Below are 20,349 nucleotides of genomic sequence, written 5' to 3'. Positions count from 1 at the left end.
GATATGATTTATGATCTGAAATATCACACATTACATTACGATGCATATTAATCTCACTCTCTGTATCTGGTTTAATGACTGACAGGACAAATTATAGTAGGCTACCAGTGACTGGGCTGGATAAACCAATCCTATATCTTGAGTTTTGAAAATAATTATGCCCTGGACTTAAAAATCTCCTTTGTAGCCAGAAATGTAATTTTAATTTTATTTTTTGTACTGGAAACGGCACACCATGGTTGTATTTTTGGGGAGAGAGCAGGGCTTGGAGCGAACGAACCTAATCGACAATAAACTCTACAGGATGGCAGCAATGCAACTATAGGGCTGTCAGCAGCCGCGAAACGTCGAAGAAGAAGAAGAAAACAAGACGTAGATATACAGCGCCGGATATGCTAGTACCTCAGCTAGCAACGTTAGCTTTCGTTTTGAAAGGAGAGTGTTGACATCCTCGCAGCTTATGTTGGCGGGTGTTTAATTTCGTTAGATGGTAGTCGTTTGGTTTAGTCTCAGCCGCCAGTCGTCATGGCAGAGGAGGATCTCTCGCTTCTGACAGAGGAGGTGAAACACAGCGATGGCGCTTTGGTGCCTCCGGAGGGTTTATGCGGGGTGTCGGTGCTGTCCTGCCTGCTGCTCGCCTGTTCTTATGTCGGCAGTCTGTACGTGTGGAGGAGTGACCTGCCGCGGTGAGGCTGAGCTACCTACCTGTATGGCTCCTGTGTACCATATCAGATGGTGCGCAGGTATACATACACGTAAAACCTGTGTGCATATATGTTGTTCTTGCTCTTTAATGCGGAATTCAGCTAAACTATGTTCTTCCTGACATTAATATTATTATTTCACACGTTTTGGCGTTCATTTGATTTTACATACAAATGTCTAATTCTCAAACATGCTTAGAAATGATGGTTTTCACACAGCGTGTGCTCCTCGTACTTGTGTCTGACAGTGACGCCACAGCAGCGCCGCTGTGTGGCCAGTGATGACGCACTTCATAATTCAGCAAAAACTCAGAACTGGGGCTCTAACAATGGTCAGACTCACTTATCATTGGCCCCAGGGCAGAAATATGATTTCGGGCCCTCACTCTTCCCCGCAAACACTTTTCCTCCTTCCATAAATGTCCTGTTATGTCTGAATAAACCTCTAAGGCACATTTATGTAACAGACTCACTGTAACAGCTTGATGAAGCCAACAATGTCATGTGTTTCATGTGGGAAAAGGACTCAAGTCTTCATGGCAGCATCACATCTTCTCCAGAAAATGAGCCTTTTACATTTATATATGTTATACTGTACATGGGCAGGTATTTTTCAAGCTAGTAACCTGTATGTCTACCTACCTGTGCCCCCCTTTGCGGCACACACACACTCACCAAGCATTTTATTAGGAGCACCTGTGCAATCTAATAAAATCCAATACAACAACTTTGCCATAAATTATAATACGTTTTCAGTTTTTGTTAACATTGTCAGATGATAATTCTACTTTCTGTTTATTATTGAGGTCATAGTGGGTGGTGGTGGTGAACTGGGGGACATTTGCTTGGTGAGTGTATATAGATAACTTAAGTACTTGCTAATGTTACCCTCATAAAGCTCCATTATGTCTGGTACAGCAAGAACTTCTCATCAAATTCTGTTCAGAGTTGTCCAGTTTACTGAAAAACTGAAAGTGTTTTTCATAATAAAATTAAAAAAAAACTTTAAAGCAGACAGTACATGTAAAAGTTATAGGAGTTTGTTAAAATACTAGTGGATATGCCAGAGTAAGATAAATCTGACCAATTAAGATAAAGCTGTATTTAACAATAATTTATATTTGGATATTTGAATGGATCAGGCAGAACATGCTGCTGGTGCTAGAGAGCATGGAGGGTCCTGACAGTTTAGCTCAGTTGGCTGTGTGTCCCCCGCTCTCCTGTGGTGGTGATGATCGTCTCCTCTGGTGTGTTCTCAGGGATCACCCTGCTGTGATAAAGAGACGCTTCACTAGTGTGCTGATCGTGTCGGGCCTGTCGCCTCTCTTTGTGTGGGCGTGGAGAGAATTCACAGGTGTCAGGGTGAGTCTGTGTCTCAGAAAACCTCTGACCACATTCAGCTTCACGTGAGGATTATACAGCTTACTCTGGCTTTGGATGTGCTTTTGTGTCATATTGCTGTCTGGCACATTTGCAGTTTGCTCTTTACTTATTTGTGTGTGTATGTGTGTGTGTGTGTGTGTGTCAGACTGTCCCATCGTTACTGGCTCTCATGGGGATCCGGTTTGAAGGCCTCATTCCTGCCATCATACTTCCTCTGCTGCTCACCATGGTAAGATACACACACTTCGCTCTGTGATGATGATGATGATGATGACAATGATGATGATCCACTAGCTGGATTGAAGTATACCAGAATTTAATCACCAATCATCACTTTAAATGAAGTCAGAATCTGCAGTGTGAAGAGCTCTTATTATAAGAGTAAGATGACCATTAGTGGCATCACCAAGCAATCACCATAGCAACAGATGGACTATGTGCTTGTTATGTTCTTGCAGTTGAATCCAAACAAATGTGCCATTACAACAAAAATAACTGAGGTCATAAATGGGGTGTATTTACAGAGAGTATGTGCTTAATTTAACTAAATTAAGTAATTACTAAAATTCTTCAGGGTTCTCCACCTAATTTCTGCTTACGATGGTGCTGATAGTTTCAAAAAGTGTATCTCAAAGGATTTAGTTAAAAGCGGAGGTTTTGGGAGAGACGTACGTGAAGTAAAGGTGCTGTGAGTTTGGAAGTCCTCTGGATTAAAGGAGAAGGGTTATGATATTATATATTTTTTTATTATCAACAAATCCTGTGAAAAGGCCAAAACCAACAATGTGTTAGTGCGTCTCTCAATACTTTCGGACTTCTCTACCCTGTCTGTGGCTCTTAGCCCGTTGTTTCCTACTGAAGACATAACTCTATAAAAATGCTCATTTCAAAAAAAAAAAAAAAAGGCTCAGTAATTTTCTTAAACATCTGGTCACTGCAGTTTTTATTACTCAAACAGGAGGAAATAGTGCATTTGTTGGGGACTATTTTCAGTAGTGGATGAATCCACACTTGTTGTTCTTGTGAGTATTTCTGGATGCAGGATGGTGTGTATGGGATTGAGTCAAAATAAACTACAGTGTGTGTGTTCATGGTAATGAAGGAACATGTCACTCAGTGCAGCAGTGTGGCTCACTGATGTGTTTTTAATAGTTTTAGGACAACAATGGAGCTCTGTGGCACAGAGGCTTTGATACAAACAATACTTGTTAGTAGATAGGATGCACGATTCAGGAAATCAAAAATGTAAAGTTAGGCTTCCCGACTCATTTTAAAAAAGACGAGAGAGAAGCAGTGGTTGAGCGAGCTAGAGAGTGGATGAGGAGAGGGAGCGTTGGTAACATTAGTGAGGAAGCTGGTGAATCAGATCAATAAAATGTTATTTTCTGATTGTTTCACAGCGGTTACAAATAAATAAGCCCACAACCACACAAACCTGTGGAGGTGAGCTGCAACGCTTGATAATGGCATTAGTCTTGTCAAGCTCCTTCTTCCCTTCGAGATAATAAAATTCAAAATATGTCCAAATGATCGCCTTCATTGCCGATTGGGCAGGTTGTATTTGTTTTTCTGTCAAGTACTCCATTGCTCGCGGTCTCTCCATGACACACACTTCACTTCTTTCTTGCTCCTGGAGTTGGGTCGGGGTGAAAACCGGCGTGGCGTCATTGCGCCATCTATGGGATTTAGCAAGCTAAGTCATGTCAGGAAAAAATGGAAAACAGCGTCGTGGCAAGACTGAAAAATGTGAATCGATTCAGAAATTCCAAGAATCGATTCTGAATCGCCAGAGATAGAAGCGCGATTCTTATGTGAATCAGTTTTTTTTGCGCACCCCTATTAGTAGATCAGTTCATCGTTGGTTTGGGTTTGTAGATTGGATTTGATGAAAAAAAATAAAGAAAATAACCAGACTTAAGGAGCAGCTATGGTGATAGGACTGTGCTGATGGAAACTGAATATTTTATGAATACTTCAGGATACTTAATGATTGCATTGCTTTTATGATAAAAATGATCAGATATAGGGTGCATCTTAATTCCCTTAATTGCATCCATGTTTCTCTCACTTGCGTCGTTTTCTTGCGTCTTAGTTACTCCCACCAAAGATGCATGGAGAGACGCACGGAAACCATGCGAGGAGAGAAGAATGGTGAATCAGAAAACATAAAATATAAAATTTGGGAGTGATACACTTGAGTTTAAGCTGCACTCTGTCTCCACTCAGTTGTGTTGTGATGATGTATCAGATCAGTCTGATCAGCTGCAGCTTCCAATCAATAACTGATAAAAGTTAAAAAAGACTTCTGTGAAGGTTGATCTGGTGTATCCTTACTCATGGCTCCTCAGGGATCCTCCTTGCTCCTCAGAGCAAAAATAAGTGCTTTGGGATGGCCTTCAAGATGGCGGTCCAGAATGGCTTCTAGGTCAAGCGAGGAGTGAGGAACCATCTAATAAGGGAATTGGGATGTGCCCATAGTTTTACTCAGGCTGTCAGTAAAATCCAAGCCCCTGTCTAAAGTCAGAAACTGTTTTGTGTGTGTGGTCCTGTGCTGCAGGTCCTGTTTCTGGGCCCCCTGATGCAGTTAGCCATGGACTGTCCCTGGAGCTTCATGGATGGAATCCGGGTAGCCTTTGGTGAGACAACTAACATTCTGGATTCTATTTTTGCAGTCTGAGTTAGTCAAATTAAGTGAGTATCTTCCAAAGTTAGTCTTTTTAGAGCCCATGTCCACCGCAGGAACTTTTCCAGGGACTCAAGAGCATTTTGAGGAACTGAGGAACTTTACCTGCGTTTACACAAGAGGGTTTTAGTTCCTCTGCCGTAGTTCCTGACTTGAACCTGGAAAAAAACTGAAAAAAGAGAACTTTCATAGAACTTTCTGATGGCCCGGAACTATTGGGGGTGGAGTTTACAGTGATTTTGGCTGATTGGTCAAACACAAACCCGAGGCTGCTGCAGTATGTGTCCAGGGCCCTGTTCTTCAAATGTGGCTTGACTAATTCAGGCTAACATGCTGCTATCAGGCTAAAATAATCATGTCAATACTCATCCAGCTAATTTGGTCCTTTGAATTCACAGTTTAGAAACGATTTATATTTTAAATATGACTAAATATTGTTTGTAGTGCGGCAACAGTAATGTTTACAACAACAAAGTCACTATATAAACTCAATAATATCTCACTGGAAATAAATCTAACATGGTAATAAAATGAATAATATTCCTGACATCAACACAGACATCAGTCTCTATCAGTCATTCGCGACCATAAGATAAAAGAACCAACCTTAATAGTACCCCAGGTTCTTAAAATTTTAGAACCAGTTCCAATGCAAAACCAGGTTTCAGGGCCATCCCTATTTAATAGGTTTTAGTCTTTCAAATGTCAAACTAAATGTCATATTTACTGGCTCCACTGGTCTTTTAACAGTCAGAATCTTTTAGGTGAGTTTGTGTCTTTTGCTCAGAGTATACCAAACTGAATTTGGATTGATTCCTTTTAACTCAAACTTTTAGTTTGTTGTATATTTTCTCATTTATAAGGGGTTCACCCTATAACATCTTGGTCGTGATCTGGCTAACTGTCAATGAACTGCAGGTTTGAGCTTAAGGGCTTGTTACTCTGACAACAGTTCCAGGTGGATTTTAAGCAGCCTCAAAGAACCAAAAAAATCCAGAATTATGTCAAATCATCAACATTCTAATCTGGAAAACCTGGTTATCTACATACAAAGAATGGGGCCCTGCGTCATTCATACATTAAGCAGTACTGGGTGCCATTAGTATCAGTATTAAGATAAGGTCCATGCAGCACCATGATTAATTTGCCTCAACAGAGAGGTGTAAAAGAGATATTTAGTTACTGGGTCCATAGTTTCTGGAACTGTTTGATCAAAAAAAATGTATAATAAGAAGTCAAACTGGGTGTTATTCCAGATAATTATGTGTTGTGGTTTGGGAAAAAAGGAAAATAATAAAAAGAGGAACCATAATCTCCTCTCTGTCTCCATCCTGCAGACCCGTGGTTTTGGATGTTGTGCTTCAGTGACATGCGCTGGTTGAGGAATCAGGTGGTGGCACCGTTAACAGAGGAGCTGGTGTTCAGGGCCTGCATGTTACCCATGTTGGTGCCCTGCACCAGCCCTTCCACTGCCATATTCACCTGCCCGCTCTTCTTTGGAGTGGGTAAGTTCTGCCAACATCAGGATTTATCTGCAGTCATCTGCAGCGCCTTCAAATCTCAAGTCCTAATGAGTAAACGTATCTTATATTTCCACCATTCATTATAAAGTTTCTTTATGCTTGTGTGAATCCAAAGTGGGAATTTTAGCATAATAAATAAATAAATTAAATTGCTGTGTAAAGAGGGTTCCAGTAAGACTTACATGAATACACACTGTCTTTTTCAGATGTGGTTTGTTTATCTGAGCTGTAATCAGACAGAAAGCTACTGCTCAAATAAGAAAAAACACTGGAGACACAGACAGCAAGAACTTAACATTTTCACTGCAATACAGCACACAGGCAATTACAAATAAATAAAGGGCCAGTTCATCCATATTACTATATTTTTTCACTAAAAGGGGAACTCTGCTGATTTTCCTCATCAGTGTCTCAAGGTGTTGGGGAGTACCACTACATATGTGTAAAAGGTAGCATAAATACTTTTGTGTCTCCAGAGGGAGCTGTGTGGAAGTGCCTCAAGTGATGTCACTTAAGTCAGCATGGGTTGGGGCTGAAAACTACAAGTTGGAAAAGGAAAAAAATCTGATAGAAGTGAGGTTACCAGACCTCTGTATCTCCTCATCTCTGCTGGAGGCTAGCATTAGCCAGCACTAACATAACATACCTGAACCTCTGACTGAACTTTTGGCAGTTGAATAGCATTGTGGGTAATGTAAGTGTCAGGTTTTGATAAGGAAGAAGAATGTGTGGAATAAAAAAAAAAAGATATTGTAGCGCACAAACCGCCTCCGAGGACACATCTGATGCACCGAACCACTAAATGCTTTGGCTGGTGGGTGGTGCTGTTTCCTCCATGATCATGATGGACCACTTTTTTTAATCTCTAAAGAAATGATGTAGCTTATCACGGAAACACTGCAGTTGAGCGGATAGAAGTACTGCGTCTGAGTTGGGCGGTGCTTTGTTTTGACTCTTCCGTTTTCAAGCAGGAAAAAATGGCAGCCTGATGAAAATGCTACTTAGATAAGCTGACAGTGAGGTAGGTGAGGTGAGTGAGACAGCTGCTATAGAGACAGCACTAAAGTAAACAATTTTATAGTGATGTGACAAGGGACAAGGTTGCCTGGGTGCTGCCTGAATAACTGAGAGTGGTTCATCTCTCTTCCTTCATATTTGCTGTGGCATTTCACTGGGTCTACACTGGCACTTTGAATTGTAACTGCCATCTCCTTGGTCGATCAAGTTTGTCTTTGTCAATAAATCTTTTGCAAAAGACATCCATATCTCCTTGAGTTTCTGAATTGACAGAAACTCATGATTTCTATAACAAATTGGCGTCAGTGAACAAGGATCTCAATAGAACAAAAGACATGTCTGGGTCTGTCTGATATCAAATAAATTGTGTATTTTCTGTAATTTGGCTGTGAGCATGTAAGGCCTGGATAAGGTCACGGTTCAGTGTCCTAGCTGAGTGTCGCTCAGGACAAATGTGCCATACAAACCTCGCAATGGATGTTCAAACCAAAATTGATCAAGTGAGATAAACATGGTTTAATTCAATATTATAAACATTTTGTACAAGTAAATTAGGGTGAGGGCAGTAGTTGGTAGATTTGAGGGGAAAAAAAGACTGGTGTGTTTTTTTGGACCCCCACAGTGCTACACAGAGCGCTTTTTTTTCTGGGGCAGCGTCGGGTTGCACTTGGCAAAGAAGAGACCCACAGTGAGGTTAAAGCCCTGGGTAGACAGTCTGGGGTCAGTTGAAAAAGACTTATTCCGGTTAAGCAAGACCAGTGGTAACTCTGTGTCTGCAGGGATAAGGGAGGTTCTGTAATGCTTATGGCTTCAGAGACCTAGGCGCCGATTTATAGATTGTGTACACAAGGCAAAATACTTCAAAATGTGTTTCTGAAAGCAATTGAGGCGAGAAATAGGCAGTGCAGTAATAGTCTTGATTCATATTTGATCAGCACTGCCTAGTTTGACAGTCTGAGTTTAGTGAACCAGGTGTGTTGTGCTGGACAGACTAATTTGCATAAAGATGAGGTTGATTTGTGTTTACGCAAATACAGATATGGTGAATGGTCTGTCAACTCGCCCCACGGTATTCATCATGCACCATACAGCCACATCTCCTGCTCTCCATAGAAAATGAATAGAATCCTTCGACTTGACATACGTTATCGCAGTTATCAAAATTAAGACATTAAACAAAATATTGCAGTGTATACCTTTTAAACAATAAAAATATCAGCCTTCAGATTTGCCATACTGTTAATACTGCAGTAGCTCTCCCTTTAATATCTCTGGGTGTATTAGGCTATTATGGGCATGTTGTAAATCAAAGCTTAATTGAAATATTTTAGATTTTAGAATTATTTAGATATTGATTTTTTTCTTTCTCTTTTTAATTTTCTGGTGCCAAAAACAGACATTCCAGTCTGGTTATTTTATCCACGATTAAATAACTAGACAGTTCAATTGATTTTTCCAGAAAATGTACTATATCATGATAAATATGAATATTGTATATGAGTATATGCAAGTTTCAAGAGTTTGCTAATTGATTTTCATACAAAAAGAAAATGAAAGAAATACAATGGTGGCTTGGAATGGTAGGAAAGTGGTATATAAATGTGTGTAACACGTTTTAAAATCTGCATTTTTGTATTTTTTGGCCACTAGGGGACAGCAGAACAAGCTGTAAACGTAACACTGACATATTATCACCATATGTGTTAGCACACTACTTATTTCCACATCTAGCAGATACAGAGCAACATTAGCATTCATTTGGAGTCATGTTTGTATCACTTGATGATTTAAAGTCCAATATTCACTGTCTGTTTTCATCTCCACCAACTCCTGGGGAAAATATATGTCTCTTTAATTGCTAAATGCTCCACTGTGTTCACCAGCTAGTTGGTAACTTTGTCTGTCTGTTGTCTGGTACTGAGTAAGTAGTGGGGGTGAGCCTGAATACAAATACGTTATTTGGCAAAGCACAAATAGTGGGTTCTTTACAAATATTTGTTTCATACAAATATTTAAAATATTATTTGTTTTCGGAAAGAAAAAAAAAAGTTAAATACTAGTGCACACATAGGTTACACTTCATGAACACTTATTGTAACACTTTAATTTTCTAAAATTAAAAGCGTAATAAAAACAAAAACAGGATTTTTAACCTCTTTCCACTTTTATTCGAATACAAATACAAATAATTTTGCTGCCTCAACAAATACAGATACAAATACAAATACTGAACCCTCTGCACATCCCTAGTAGGTAGTGAAAAGCAGTTTTATCAAGCTGTCTGCTGCTGCTGGAGAGCAGAGATTGTTTGTCTGCAGATAGGTGATAATTCTCAGTGGGCTTGTTACCATGAACAACACCTCTGACATTGCACATAGTCATGTAATCTATTGTTAATACAAAAAAATGCAGCTTAAACAGAGAAAATAGTTGCTTAGGGACAAGATGAAGTTCAGCTGATGATTGCTACGTAATTGGGAAAACAGTTTTCACGGATAGATCACCAATAACAAGTCAAAGTGCACCTAAGTACACTGATATTCTTGTTTTCAAGCAGTCTCAGTGCAGGTTTTTGAGTTTGAACGGTTTAAACATTTTTAGCTCAGACAGAATTGCTGCTGCTGATATGTGATTCATTTTAGTTCATTTCTGAGTCTCTAACATTGTCGTCCCTCTTCAAGCTCATTTCCACCATGTGATCGAGCTGCTGCGCTTCAGACAGGGGACACTGTCAGGGATCTTCCTTTCTGCAGGTGAGAACTCATATGTTGAATGATCTCCAATCACAGAGTACAGTGTGCATCACAATGTCAGACTGGGAGATAGTAGAAGGAAGCTGATGATGAACATGTTTCTCTGGTCTGCAACAGTGTTCCAGTTCTCCTACACAGCAGTGTTTGGAGCCTACACTGCCTTTATCTTCATCAGAACAGGTGAGGGACGTTGATTTACATCTTTTACTTCAGTTTTTAAGTTGAGCCTAGTTAGCAAGCCTACTGAAAAGGCTTCAGCTATCTCCATTTGTCATGTGACCCTCGTTTTGCACGTCATAGCATAGTCCCTCAAGAATATCCCACATATCCTCCCTGATGGCCGTGCCCCCCAGATATTATTATCCAGATGTCACATACCATGTAGAAACTGGGTCATCCAGAGGATAACAGTATGCTCAGTTAAGGGAAGAAGCACATTTTTGGGGGTTTGTTTGGTAGGTATTTGTAAGATTTGAAAGTTCTTGTCGACTTCAGAAACAGCAGTTGACAAACCCAATGTCACTACAAGGTCCACTCAGTAGCTGCTAAAAGGAATCCGGAGCTTTCAACGCTCTCACACAGTCCTCCTCAGCAGATGGAGTTGTCATGGAAATTCAGATGTTCAAATATTAAAGTTTTTTTCTGCTGAGGAAGATTGTGTGATAGGATTGAAAGCTCCAGCTACTGTGTTGAGAAAGCTACTTTTGGTGAGATTGTTTTTGTCTACAGACTTGTTTTTCATAGTTCTGGCCATCTTTCTAATCAATTACGATAGCAGTTGTTGACATAGAGGATGAGATAGGATTGTGCAGTACCACCTAAAATCAACATCACAATGAAATGTCACATTCACCTTAGTAATGAAACTCAGAAAATCATGGATCATGTCTAAAGACCCATTCAGACTGGATTTATTTCTATAAGTGAGGTGGTTTGATTTTATTTATGATTATTACCTGCTCTGGCCAGTGATTTCAATCCAGTCCAGAGTGGGAATGAGAAGGAGAACTATTTTTGCCTCATCTTAAACTCTCTGGCACTTCCTTCGGGAGATTTTGGCTTTGTTTTACTGCATGTCCATGTCTAATACAGACCAGATCCTCTCATTTCCCCAAATTAAGTTACAAATTAAGTAGTCAAAAACCCTTTTTTGTTTGCTAAAATAGGAAAATCTAAACAAAATAATGACTATTAAATTTAATAATAATTGAATTGAATTGTTCTGTAGGAGTCTTTTAAACATTTGACCTCTACAGTTTCCTCCTCCTGTGTGTTGCAGGTCACCTGGTGGGCCCGGTGCTCTGCCACTCCTTCTGTAACTACATGGGTTTCCCTGCCATCAGCACAGCCATGGAGCACCCCCACCGCATCACCGTCCTCTCCTCCTACCTGCTGGGTGTCCTCCTTTTCTTCCTCTTCCTCTTCCCCTTCACTGACCCCTCCTACTACGGCCTCCCCACACCGGTCTGCACTCTCACCTCCTCCCCCAGCTCCCTCTGCCTCTCCTGATCCCAGCCCCCCCCCCACACACACTTTGTTTACTTCTGTCCTCTCTCCACCTATGACTGATGAAGCAGTCGAGGGTGTTGCTTTGTTTTTGCCAAGTTAGAGTTCAGGTCAGGTCCAGTTTGGACCGACAGCGCTAACAGCCATGTGGGCTAAGTTGCCACGGAGAGGTGAGGAGGTCTGGAGCCATTCTATACAGTCAGGGTGACCCTCGATATGTCAATCCATTACCATGACATAGTTCAGTTAACTGGCTGGTACTCTTATACAGAGTGACTCAGTGTGAACAGGTGGGGGCTCATGTTGCTGGGACTGAACCTGACCCGTCTGGTTCCAGGAGAGCTGCCACTCTGATATGTGGTTTTAGTGTAGACAGAACACTGAAGGACAATTCCTCCTCAGATCTCATCATTTTGTGATGAAGCGTCATAATATCCACTCAGCCTTCCTTGTCCCCCTAAAGGATTATTCTCGTTTATTACAACTTAGGTCCTATTTTTGCCCATAATGAGTGGTAATAAGATCACCAAGTTAATGCCAGAGACCTGGAAACATGGAGACATCTGATGGGTCAAGAAACATGAGCAGTCAGACAGGTTATAAATAAAGCTTCAGGTTAAACAAACTTGTTTGGAAGACAAACTGTCATAAACATCACAGTTTACAGAGCCACTTCCTGCTTAAGCTTTGACTCTGTACTTACTGTAGTCGTGTGCACACATGGTTTTCCTGTGCAATGAGGGATTATAACTAGAGACCAACCAATACAGCCACAAGGCCAGTAATACAGGTCAGTTTGAACTTATCACAGATATATTTTTATCAGTGTGTGTATATATATCAGATGATAACGAACAAGACATTACAGTAACGCAGAAAAGCCAAAGATGTTCGAGATAAATTAAAGGCCAACACAAATCTGTAGCACCAGCTCTCCAAAAAAAGGAGCAACTTTCTCACTTTCCTCACTGGACTGGCATATCCCAACTGCTGTACTCAGACTACTACTACTGGTTATACAGCATGTCCCGAGTGTGGTTATGTGACATTATGCATCGTGAAGCCATACCATGCCACCGTCACGCTTTGCCATGTGATGTTACACTACGCCACATGATGTCACATGTGATGCTACACTACACCATGTGACATAGCTGATGTGTGTGTTTGTGTGGCACTTCAGAGACAGTGTTGCCATGACATAGGTTGTCCACTAGAGAGCACTTGCAAGTTTATTTTTACATTAAAATGTCCATACACATATACATACTGTATGTTAGGTCACATTTTTTTTAACAACATAATACAGGATCCTTAGCAAACATGTTATTTGTATTCCAAGTCTATGTTAAAAAATGAATGTGGGACAGTATATTATTATTGGATTTCTTAAAATTTTGCTTTCAAATATTTACAGTGCCCCCGAAAAACAACATTAAGAATAATTATTGTTTATTATTATTATTATTATTATTATTATTATTATTATTATTATTAATGGTAATAATAATAATTATAATGATAATAAAGTAATTATTTCCAACATTTTGGGTGCTCTCACTTTCAGTTTTACCTTCAAATAGATAACCTGAATAAACCGTAGGCTTGTTTCTAACCTGTCTGATCGTGTTTCTAGCCCAGTCAGACTTTGTAATGGGGATATCAGTTACTTTGATCAGTACTGTGTTCTCATAACTGATGGAAATGATGATCAAACCTACAAAAATAAGATCCTAGTTGTAGAGTTCGGCGACCCAAACCCTAATCTTGGTTATTTTCACCTGTAACTTATGCAGTCAGTATTAAATTAAGAATTTGTCTGTTTGGGTCTAGTTTGGGTCTTAGCTTTGGCAGTAGACATAGGTATGGGCTGGGTTAGGGTCTGAGCTTCTGGCTCATGAATTCTACCAAGTTGTAAGAAACCGAAATTATCCTTTAATGCTCTTAGCATCTCCAGGGGAAGGCATAGACCTAGTTGCTGTCAGCTGTGAGTTGTTGGAGAAATATTTTCTCTAGGGAAGGCAGTGAGAGTCCCCAACCCTCACTACAACACTCAACATGTCTAAATGCTGCATTCTAGACATGTTAGCATCTCTTCAGTCTGGGATCTCTCCTCTATGATTGTTGGTTTGCAAAGAAAACCCTGTAGTAGCTGCACTGGAGTACAGGAAGGTTGCTGTGATTGCTTCAGTGTGATGTTTTCAGTTGGAAATAAGAAAAAGACACCGTCAGACAAAATGGTCACAACAATGACATCACCGATAGTTGTTTTTAATATTATGGAATTGTTTTTAACAGTCAAACTTCAGCTGGATTTGTTCCTTTTATCTGAATTCAGACACCAGGAATTTTTTTGCTTCAGATTTGATTCAGAGGATCATTCTGCTTGAAAAGGTTCAGTGTTTTGTATGTAGAGAGGCTATTAATGGTTATTTATATACCTCTGCATGTTCCAGTGCTGGTAGTTTGTTGTTTTGTTGGTGAAGGGCGGTGACGGGATATCTTAGGGGCTCATTGTTCCCTAAAGTCTGAAACATACTCTAATGTAAGTGCACAAACACAAATGACAAACTGGTTCTACATCCTGAAGGTGTGGAAGTAAAAACACCTGATTCTTCAAGGTGGGCGATACAAAGACTGGTCACACTAGGCTGTCAGGACAGTTGTGAAAAACCAAAACACAAGCACAAATGAAAGCAGACACATGTGGTGACGCGGTAAGGGCCCGGTCACACCAGCAATTATAACAGCAGAATCTCAGAGTGAAGTCAACTCATTCCAATGGAGAAAGGAAATATGTGCAGTGTAGAGTTCAGTTCAAATTCAAAATAGATAAATGAAAAACCTGACCGAGGGAAAGAGTAGTCTCTTCCATCTCCTCTAAAATCATAAGAACACACAACTGAATTTCCCTGTTCCTCTTGCTGGTGTCAACAGGATCTTATTTTCAGACACAGCAACACTGAAATTGACTTGAAGCATCTGTGTTTGTGTCCTTACAGTGTATGTTTAGGTCTTAAAGCTGGAGATAAGTTGTGAAGCTACAGCTGTCTTTCGGGGATCTTTCCTCTGAGGCTCTAAAATGGCCTCAAAGCCTTGTTTTCATATGCCAATTTTCCTCATTGTTTGTCCATTCCATGCATCTTTCACATAGGCGCTCCAAATCTCTTAAACCAGTCAATATTCCAGGTTGGTCTCCTGCTTCAGTTTTGTCTTGCTTTTAACTGTAGTGAAGGTGATGTGCAGGGGACTGAGACCCCCAACACTCAGGTGTAGTTTAATAGTGGCAAGAATGCTCCAACCACTACACTGCATGCTGCTACTTGTATATTCACAATACAGAGCCATATATATACATATACATACATATATATATATATATATGTATACACATGTACTGGATGACACTGAAGTTGGCCACCAGCACATTACTGACTGAGAGGGAAACTCATTTATTTACAGCCTGGGTCTTGTTTTCATAGCCATCATACCTATCAGTTCTGATACTATTTACTCCATAACACAGCTGCATATGATGTTCAAACAGGGCAGCAACACAAGCAGTCAGACAGGTTTTAAGTAAATCTAACAAGATGTCCTGGTAGTTGGAGCACATTGGACATAAGTCTGAGATGGGAGAAGAGCAGTATCCAATAAGAGCGCAGCAGGAAACCCCTTATATAGTGACTTCTCATGATCATTTGCACCAGTTGCAATTCCCTCCAGCCACAGTAATGTTGAAATCAGTACATCTCATCACTCAACACTCTGGGACTAAAAGTATCTTGTAGTGTGAGCAGTACAACACTTCTGAGATGATGAAAGACAAAGTTGAACTACACAGATAAGTGCTTCAGATAATATGGTTAAACTGTGGACTTCAGACCTGACGGCTCATGTTGTTGCCTTGTGCAACTTTGTTCTAAAAGCTGTTCCAGTCAGTCACTGCTTCACCAGATCATAGCACTGAAGTTTGTCAGTAAAACATCATAACCGATAGAAATGATGGCCAAAACGAACTAAATAAGGCTCAAGTTTTTTCAATGAGTACTCACCTTTCTATAACAGTTTATCTGAGACGGTTCCGGTTCTTTGCACTACACATCTGCATAATGCTGTGTACTACTCGCTGTGAGGGGGCTTTTTAGGTTAGCTGATTGGTTTTACATGGAGTGGGCAGTTTGCTTTGATAATCTGATATTTCATTTTGCCTTTATAGAGTATCTGTCTTTGCTGTGAGTCAACAGAATCGTATACGTAGACGATGGTTTCTTCATTGGAGCAGACTGATTGACTCCACATGTTGCAGTTACAGCTCACAGTTGGGGATGTTTGAGGTGTTCCTGAAAGAGAGAACTCCAAAAGACAAAAATGCTCTATAAGCTATACTCATACTGTGAAGAAGAAGTGGGCTGCTTGGGTCTTCAGCAATAAATCATATATGTGAGGGGTGTGTGGTAACGTTTTTGGATCCATTTTATATGTGACTGAGCAATTCTGTAGTAAAAAACAGGGCCACACATGTATATTATTTATATGGGTCAGTCATTTGTTCTTGGAAGTTTACAATTTGGACATGTGGAACTGTTATGATGTGAGAGTTGCACTGTACCTACCTGAAGCTGACACCAGAGGGCGTCAGAGCACTTTGTCAGAGACAGTGCTGCTGTGAGGACCTCTCACATCTGTTTATCAGCCTGTCTGACATCAGTCATCCGTCACTGGAAAAACCAATTCATGCTAACTTATTTTCCCTTTAGCTTCCACACAATTATGCCCCATTAGAGGAGATTGATGCAGAGGGGAGGAACCCAGTGGTGAGACTCTCGCTGATGCTAGTTTCCTTTTTAAACATTTTGAAAGCAGAGTTTGACTCCCACATTGTTTCAAATCCTGAGCATTCGATTGCTCTGTTAAAATATCCCTGATATGAAGGAGGCTCCTCCCTTTTCGTAGTTATAAAAAAATGCTCATATTAAGACAATGAGTCACATTTATCAGCTAGTCTGGGTTTCATTGGAAAGTTTTAATGACATATGAGGGTCTTTCCTCTTCTTCTTGCTAATGACCCTGTTTTTATGTCCTAAAATTCCCATGAATCCAGCCATTAGTGAGTATCAAGATGTCACGTATTCATCTGCTCTCAAGAACAAGGGCGACTGATTATATAAAAATGTACTTCAGATCTATTTAAAGCCACTATGTGTAGGGTTTTTAGGTGAATATAGCCATACATTTATGTTTGTAGAAAAAAATAGCCAATTCTGGTGAAAACTGGTTTAATGCTGTTTGTGGGAAGGTGTGGTTGGGGGTACCTGGGCTGAGCTGAGTCGCTAATTGCTGTCTCACTGGACAGCACGGTGAGCTAAAGATGCTGAAGGCTGCTGCTTCTCACAAACCACAGTCAGAGTCTGTCGTCTTGCAGCTCTTTATCCACTACTGTACTCTTCCTCACCTCAATGCTTTAAACTCATCTGCTGACCATATATGTCCAACACAGTGTCTGTATCTTGTTTTGTAGACAGATTTTTTAGATTCTGTAGCTATAGCTGCTTCATAGCAAAAGCATCTAGAGCTGCGACGGTTTATCATTAAAATAACTGCCAACTATTTTGATAAGCGGTAAATCGTATCGAGTCATTATTTAAGGGAAAAAAAATCTCAGATTCTCTGCTTTTCAAATGTGAATATTTTCTGGTTTCTTTAGTTCTCTATGATAGTACACTGAATATATATAAGCTGTGGACAAAACAAGACATTTTAGGACATCATCTTGGGGTGTGGGAAACAGTTTTTCACACATTTTTCACCATTTTCTGACATTTTATTGACCAAAAAACGAATCCATTAATCTAGCTTTTATCTTAATCCTACACATAGCGGCTTTAATTTTCTTTCTTTTTAAGAAATAAAACTAAATCAGATCATTTCATATCCATTTTTAAAAAAAAAAAAAAGTGGTACGCCAACTCAAAGGTTGAGAAACTGATATACAGTAATGTGCTGTTTCTGTTCCTTGGAGCACTACTTTGTAAAGGGAAACAATCGCTTGCTGCAGAATTAAAAGATACATTCCCTCCCTCTCATCCTGTTAAAACATGCTGACAACTATTACAAGGATTGACCTTATAGTTTGAATCAGCACACATCTTACCAGCTGTTCTGTGCAAAGCTTCACATTTGCTGCTGGTGCTAGCAAATTCAGTTGCTCTGTCTTTTTTCTGTAAGAAGAGGCACATGTCAAAGCTAATGTCTGATCATGCTTGCCCAACCAAAAATCTCCAGATGTTATTTCTGTGCAGGCTGTCATTGACTCACTCAGAATACTTTGTCCTCGCCTGATCTTTAGCCTGTCAGTTTTCTGTCACTGGCTTAAACGTTTGCAAGATGATGAGGTGAAACGCTAGTCCTTTACTGCTGTAAGAAGAAAAACACTGTCCTCAAACAACATCTTCAGCCAACAATCACACATCAGTATTTGCTGTTGCAGATGCAAAATCTGCACATCTGTAATAATATGCAGAGAGCCGCACCAACAGAGACTGCAGAATCTATTTTTGCTAAGCTTTAGCAGCTCCGTTATTTTAATACACAACACCCAGAGGAAGCATAGTTTCAAATGTGCGTTTTCAGAACTTATGAAATATGAATCATGAGTCAGCTGGTGCCACAGAACTCCACAGATGTTTATATTGAGCACTATATTTTGTAATCAGATCTATTTTGGTGACAGGAACAGAGTGTACAGATATGTGCATGTATTTTATGCTCACTGTGTCACACTTGTTGTACAGTTCAAGTTAGAGACAACAGAGAAGCGTGTTTTAGTATGACAATCTTTTACAGAAACTTTGGAATCACTCTGCAAAATATCTATTTGTAAATAAATAATGTCATTTTCTACATCAGCCTGTGTCTGTGCTGTTCTTGCTGCCTCATTAACTTCATGGCTGTCCAGATGCTGTATTAACAGTTCATTTTTATCATCCTCAGTCCTCTTTTCTCTGATTATATTGTAATGTGTCTTAAGACACACTTATTATAATTGTGTGTATAATTTTGTGATATAGAAAGGAAAAACATGCATTAATGCATTCACATACACCAACAACAGCTATTAATTTAATTTCCCAATGGAAAGTAACTTTTCATTCAAGGAACCAATCACAACACTATAAAATAAAGCACATAGTACCACAAACACACAACACCAATGTATAACACCAATGAAAGCGAGTAGTGGGTCAACAGCTCATTAAAATTGTGGTAGAAGCACAACATAAAAGTTAAAGGGTCCCCAAACCAAGTTCTCAACACTAAATTGCAATTCATGTGAAAATAATTTATCCCCACAAAAAGTTGAATTTGTGACAATAGTCTGAAGCAATATATTTCTGGGTGAACCCAGTCCAAAACAACAAACACAAGAATCTGTCTCCTCAAACAAACAAAAAGAATTTCACTAATTTTTACACAGACAGTGGTGGAAGAAGTATTCAGATCTACTTCAGATTTACTTAAATAAAAGTAGTAATACAGCAATGTAAAAATACTCCTTTACAAGTAAAAGTCCTGCATGACAAATCCTACTACAGTAAAAGTACATAAGTATTATGAGCTTGATGTAGTTAAAGTATTGCAGTAAAAGTACATAAATATTATGAGCTTGATGTAGTTAAAGTATTGCAGTAAAAGTACATAAATATTATGAGCTTGATGTAGTTAAAGTATTGCAATAAAAGTACATAAATATTATGAGCTTGATGTAGTAAAAGTATTGCAGTAAAAGTACATAAGTATTATGAGCTTGATGTAGTTAAAGTATTGCAGTAAAAGTACATAAGTATTATGAGCTTGATGTAGTTCAAGTATTGCAGTAAAAGTACATAAGTATTATGAGCTTGATGTAGTTAAAGTATTGCAGTAAAAGTAGTGGTTTGGTCCCTCTGACTGATATATTATTATATATGACATCATTAGATTATTAATAGTGACGCATCAGTGTTAGAGCAGCATGTTACTGTTGTAGCTGCTGGAGGTGGAGCTAGTTTCAACCACTTTATATACAGTTAGCTAGTTTAGTCCAGTGGTTCCCAACCTAGGGGTCGGGCCCCTCCAAAGGGTCAGCAGATAAATCTGAGGGGTCGTGAGATGATTAATGGGAGGAAAGAAGAAAAAACAAAGTTCTGATACACAAGTCTGTTTTCAGTTTTTGGACTTTTTCTTTAATCTTTGATTTTTGCTGAAATATTGGATCATTTGAACATTTATTGAAATGAAAGCATGTGAGAAGTTTAGAGGGAAAAATCACTGTTTGGTGGAGCTGTTAACAACTCATAGACATGTGAAATGTGACCCCGACTACACACTGCTTTTTGTAAGACGTCCAAAGCCAAAAAGTTTGGAAACCACTGGTTTCATCTTTAACAATGTGTTGTATTTTAAAAGCTTGTTATATTATCCATTGTGTCAAATCTTCATCTGAAAAGTAGCTAAAGCTGTCAAATAAATGTAGTGGAGTAGAAAGTACAATATTTCCCTCTGAAATGTAGTGGAGTGGAAGTATAAAGTAGCAACAAATAGAAATAAAGTACATGTATCTCAAAATTACACTTAAGTACAGTATTTGAGTAAATGTACTTAGTTAATTTCCACCACCACCACAAGTACAATGTTTAGACAGACTGTTTTCTAAGTGGGACCATATGATGTGCCAGGGTCCATCAAATCCACTATCAAAGTCTTGGAGTACTGAGAAGCCCCTTTTCATTCAATTCAAT

General features: G+C 39.4%; 1 protein-coding gene across 1 annotated transcript; it reads left to right on the top strand.

The window, feature by feature from the left end:
* The first annotated feature begins 389 nt into the window (after nucleotides 1-389).
* rce1a (Ras converting CAAX endopeptidase 1a) lies at nucleotides 390-18,477 on the top strand. Its single transcript, XM_067580971.1, has 8 exons — nucleotides 390-686; nucleotides 1,964-2,066; nucleotides 2,233-2,316; nucleotides 4,645-4,723; nucleotides 6,108-6,275; nucleotides 9,992-10,063; nucleotides 10,181-10,243; nucleotides 11,343-18,477. The coding sequence occupies exons 1-8, from the start codon at nucleotides 526-528 to the stop codon at nucleotides 11,570-11,572; spliced, it is 960 nt and encodes a 319-aa protein (XP_067437072.1). The 5' UTR covers nucleotides 390-525; the 3' UTR covers nucleotides 11,573-18,477.
* Nucleotides 18,478-20,349: the final 1,872 nt, after the last annotated feature.

This window comes from Thunnus thynnus, chromosome 22, assembly GCF_963924715.1.
Source record: "Thunnus thynnus chromosome 22, fThuThy2.1, whole genome shotgun sequence".
Classification (NCBI taxonomy): domain Eukaryota; kingdom Metazoa; phylum Chordata; class Actinopteri; order Scombriformes; family Scombridae; genus Thunnus; species Thunnus thynnus.
Note: the sequence above shows the minus strand (reverse complement) of the source record. Positions and strands in the feature narration are given on the sequence as shown.

Excerpts from the sequence above, each read along its gene's own strand:
- rce1a (XM_067580971.1), top strand. The coding sequence starts at position 526 with ATGGCAGAGGAGGATCTCTCGCTTCTGACAGAGGAGGTGAAACACAGC. Across the intron at positions 10,064-10,180 it reads AGGGATCTTCCTTTCTGCAG|TGTTCCAGTTCTCCTACACA; the intron begins GTGAGAACTCAT and ends GGTCTGCAACAG. Across the intron at positions 10,244-11,342 it reads CTTTATCTTCATCAGAACAG|GTCACCTGGTGGGCCCGGTG; the intron begins GTGAGGGACGTT and ends TGTGTGTTGCAG.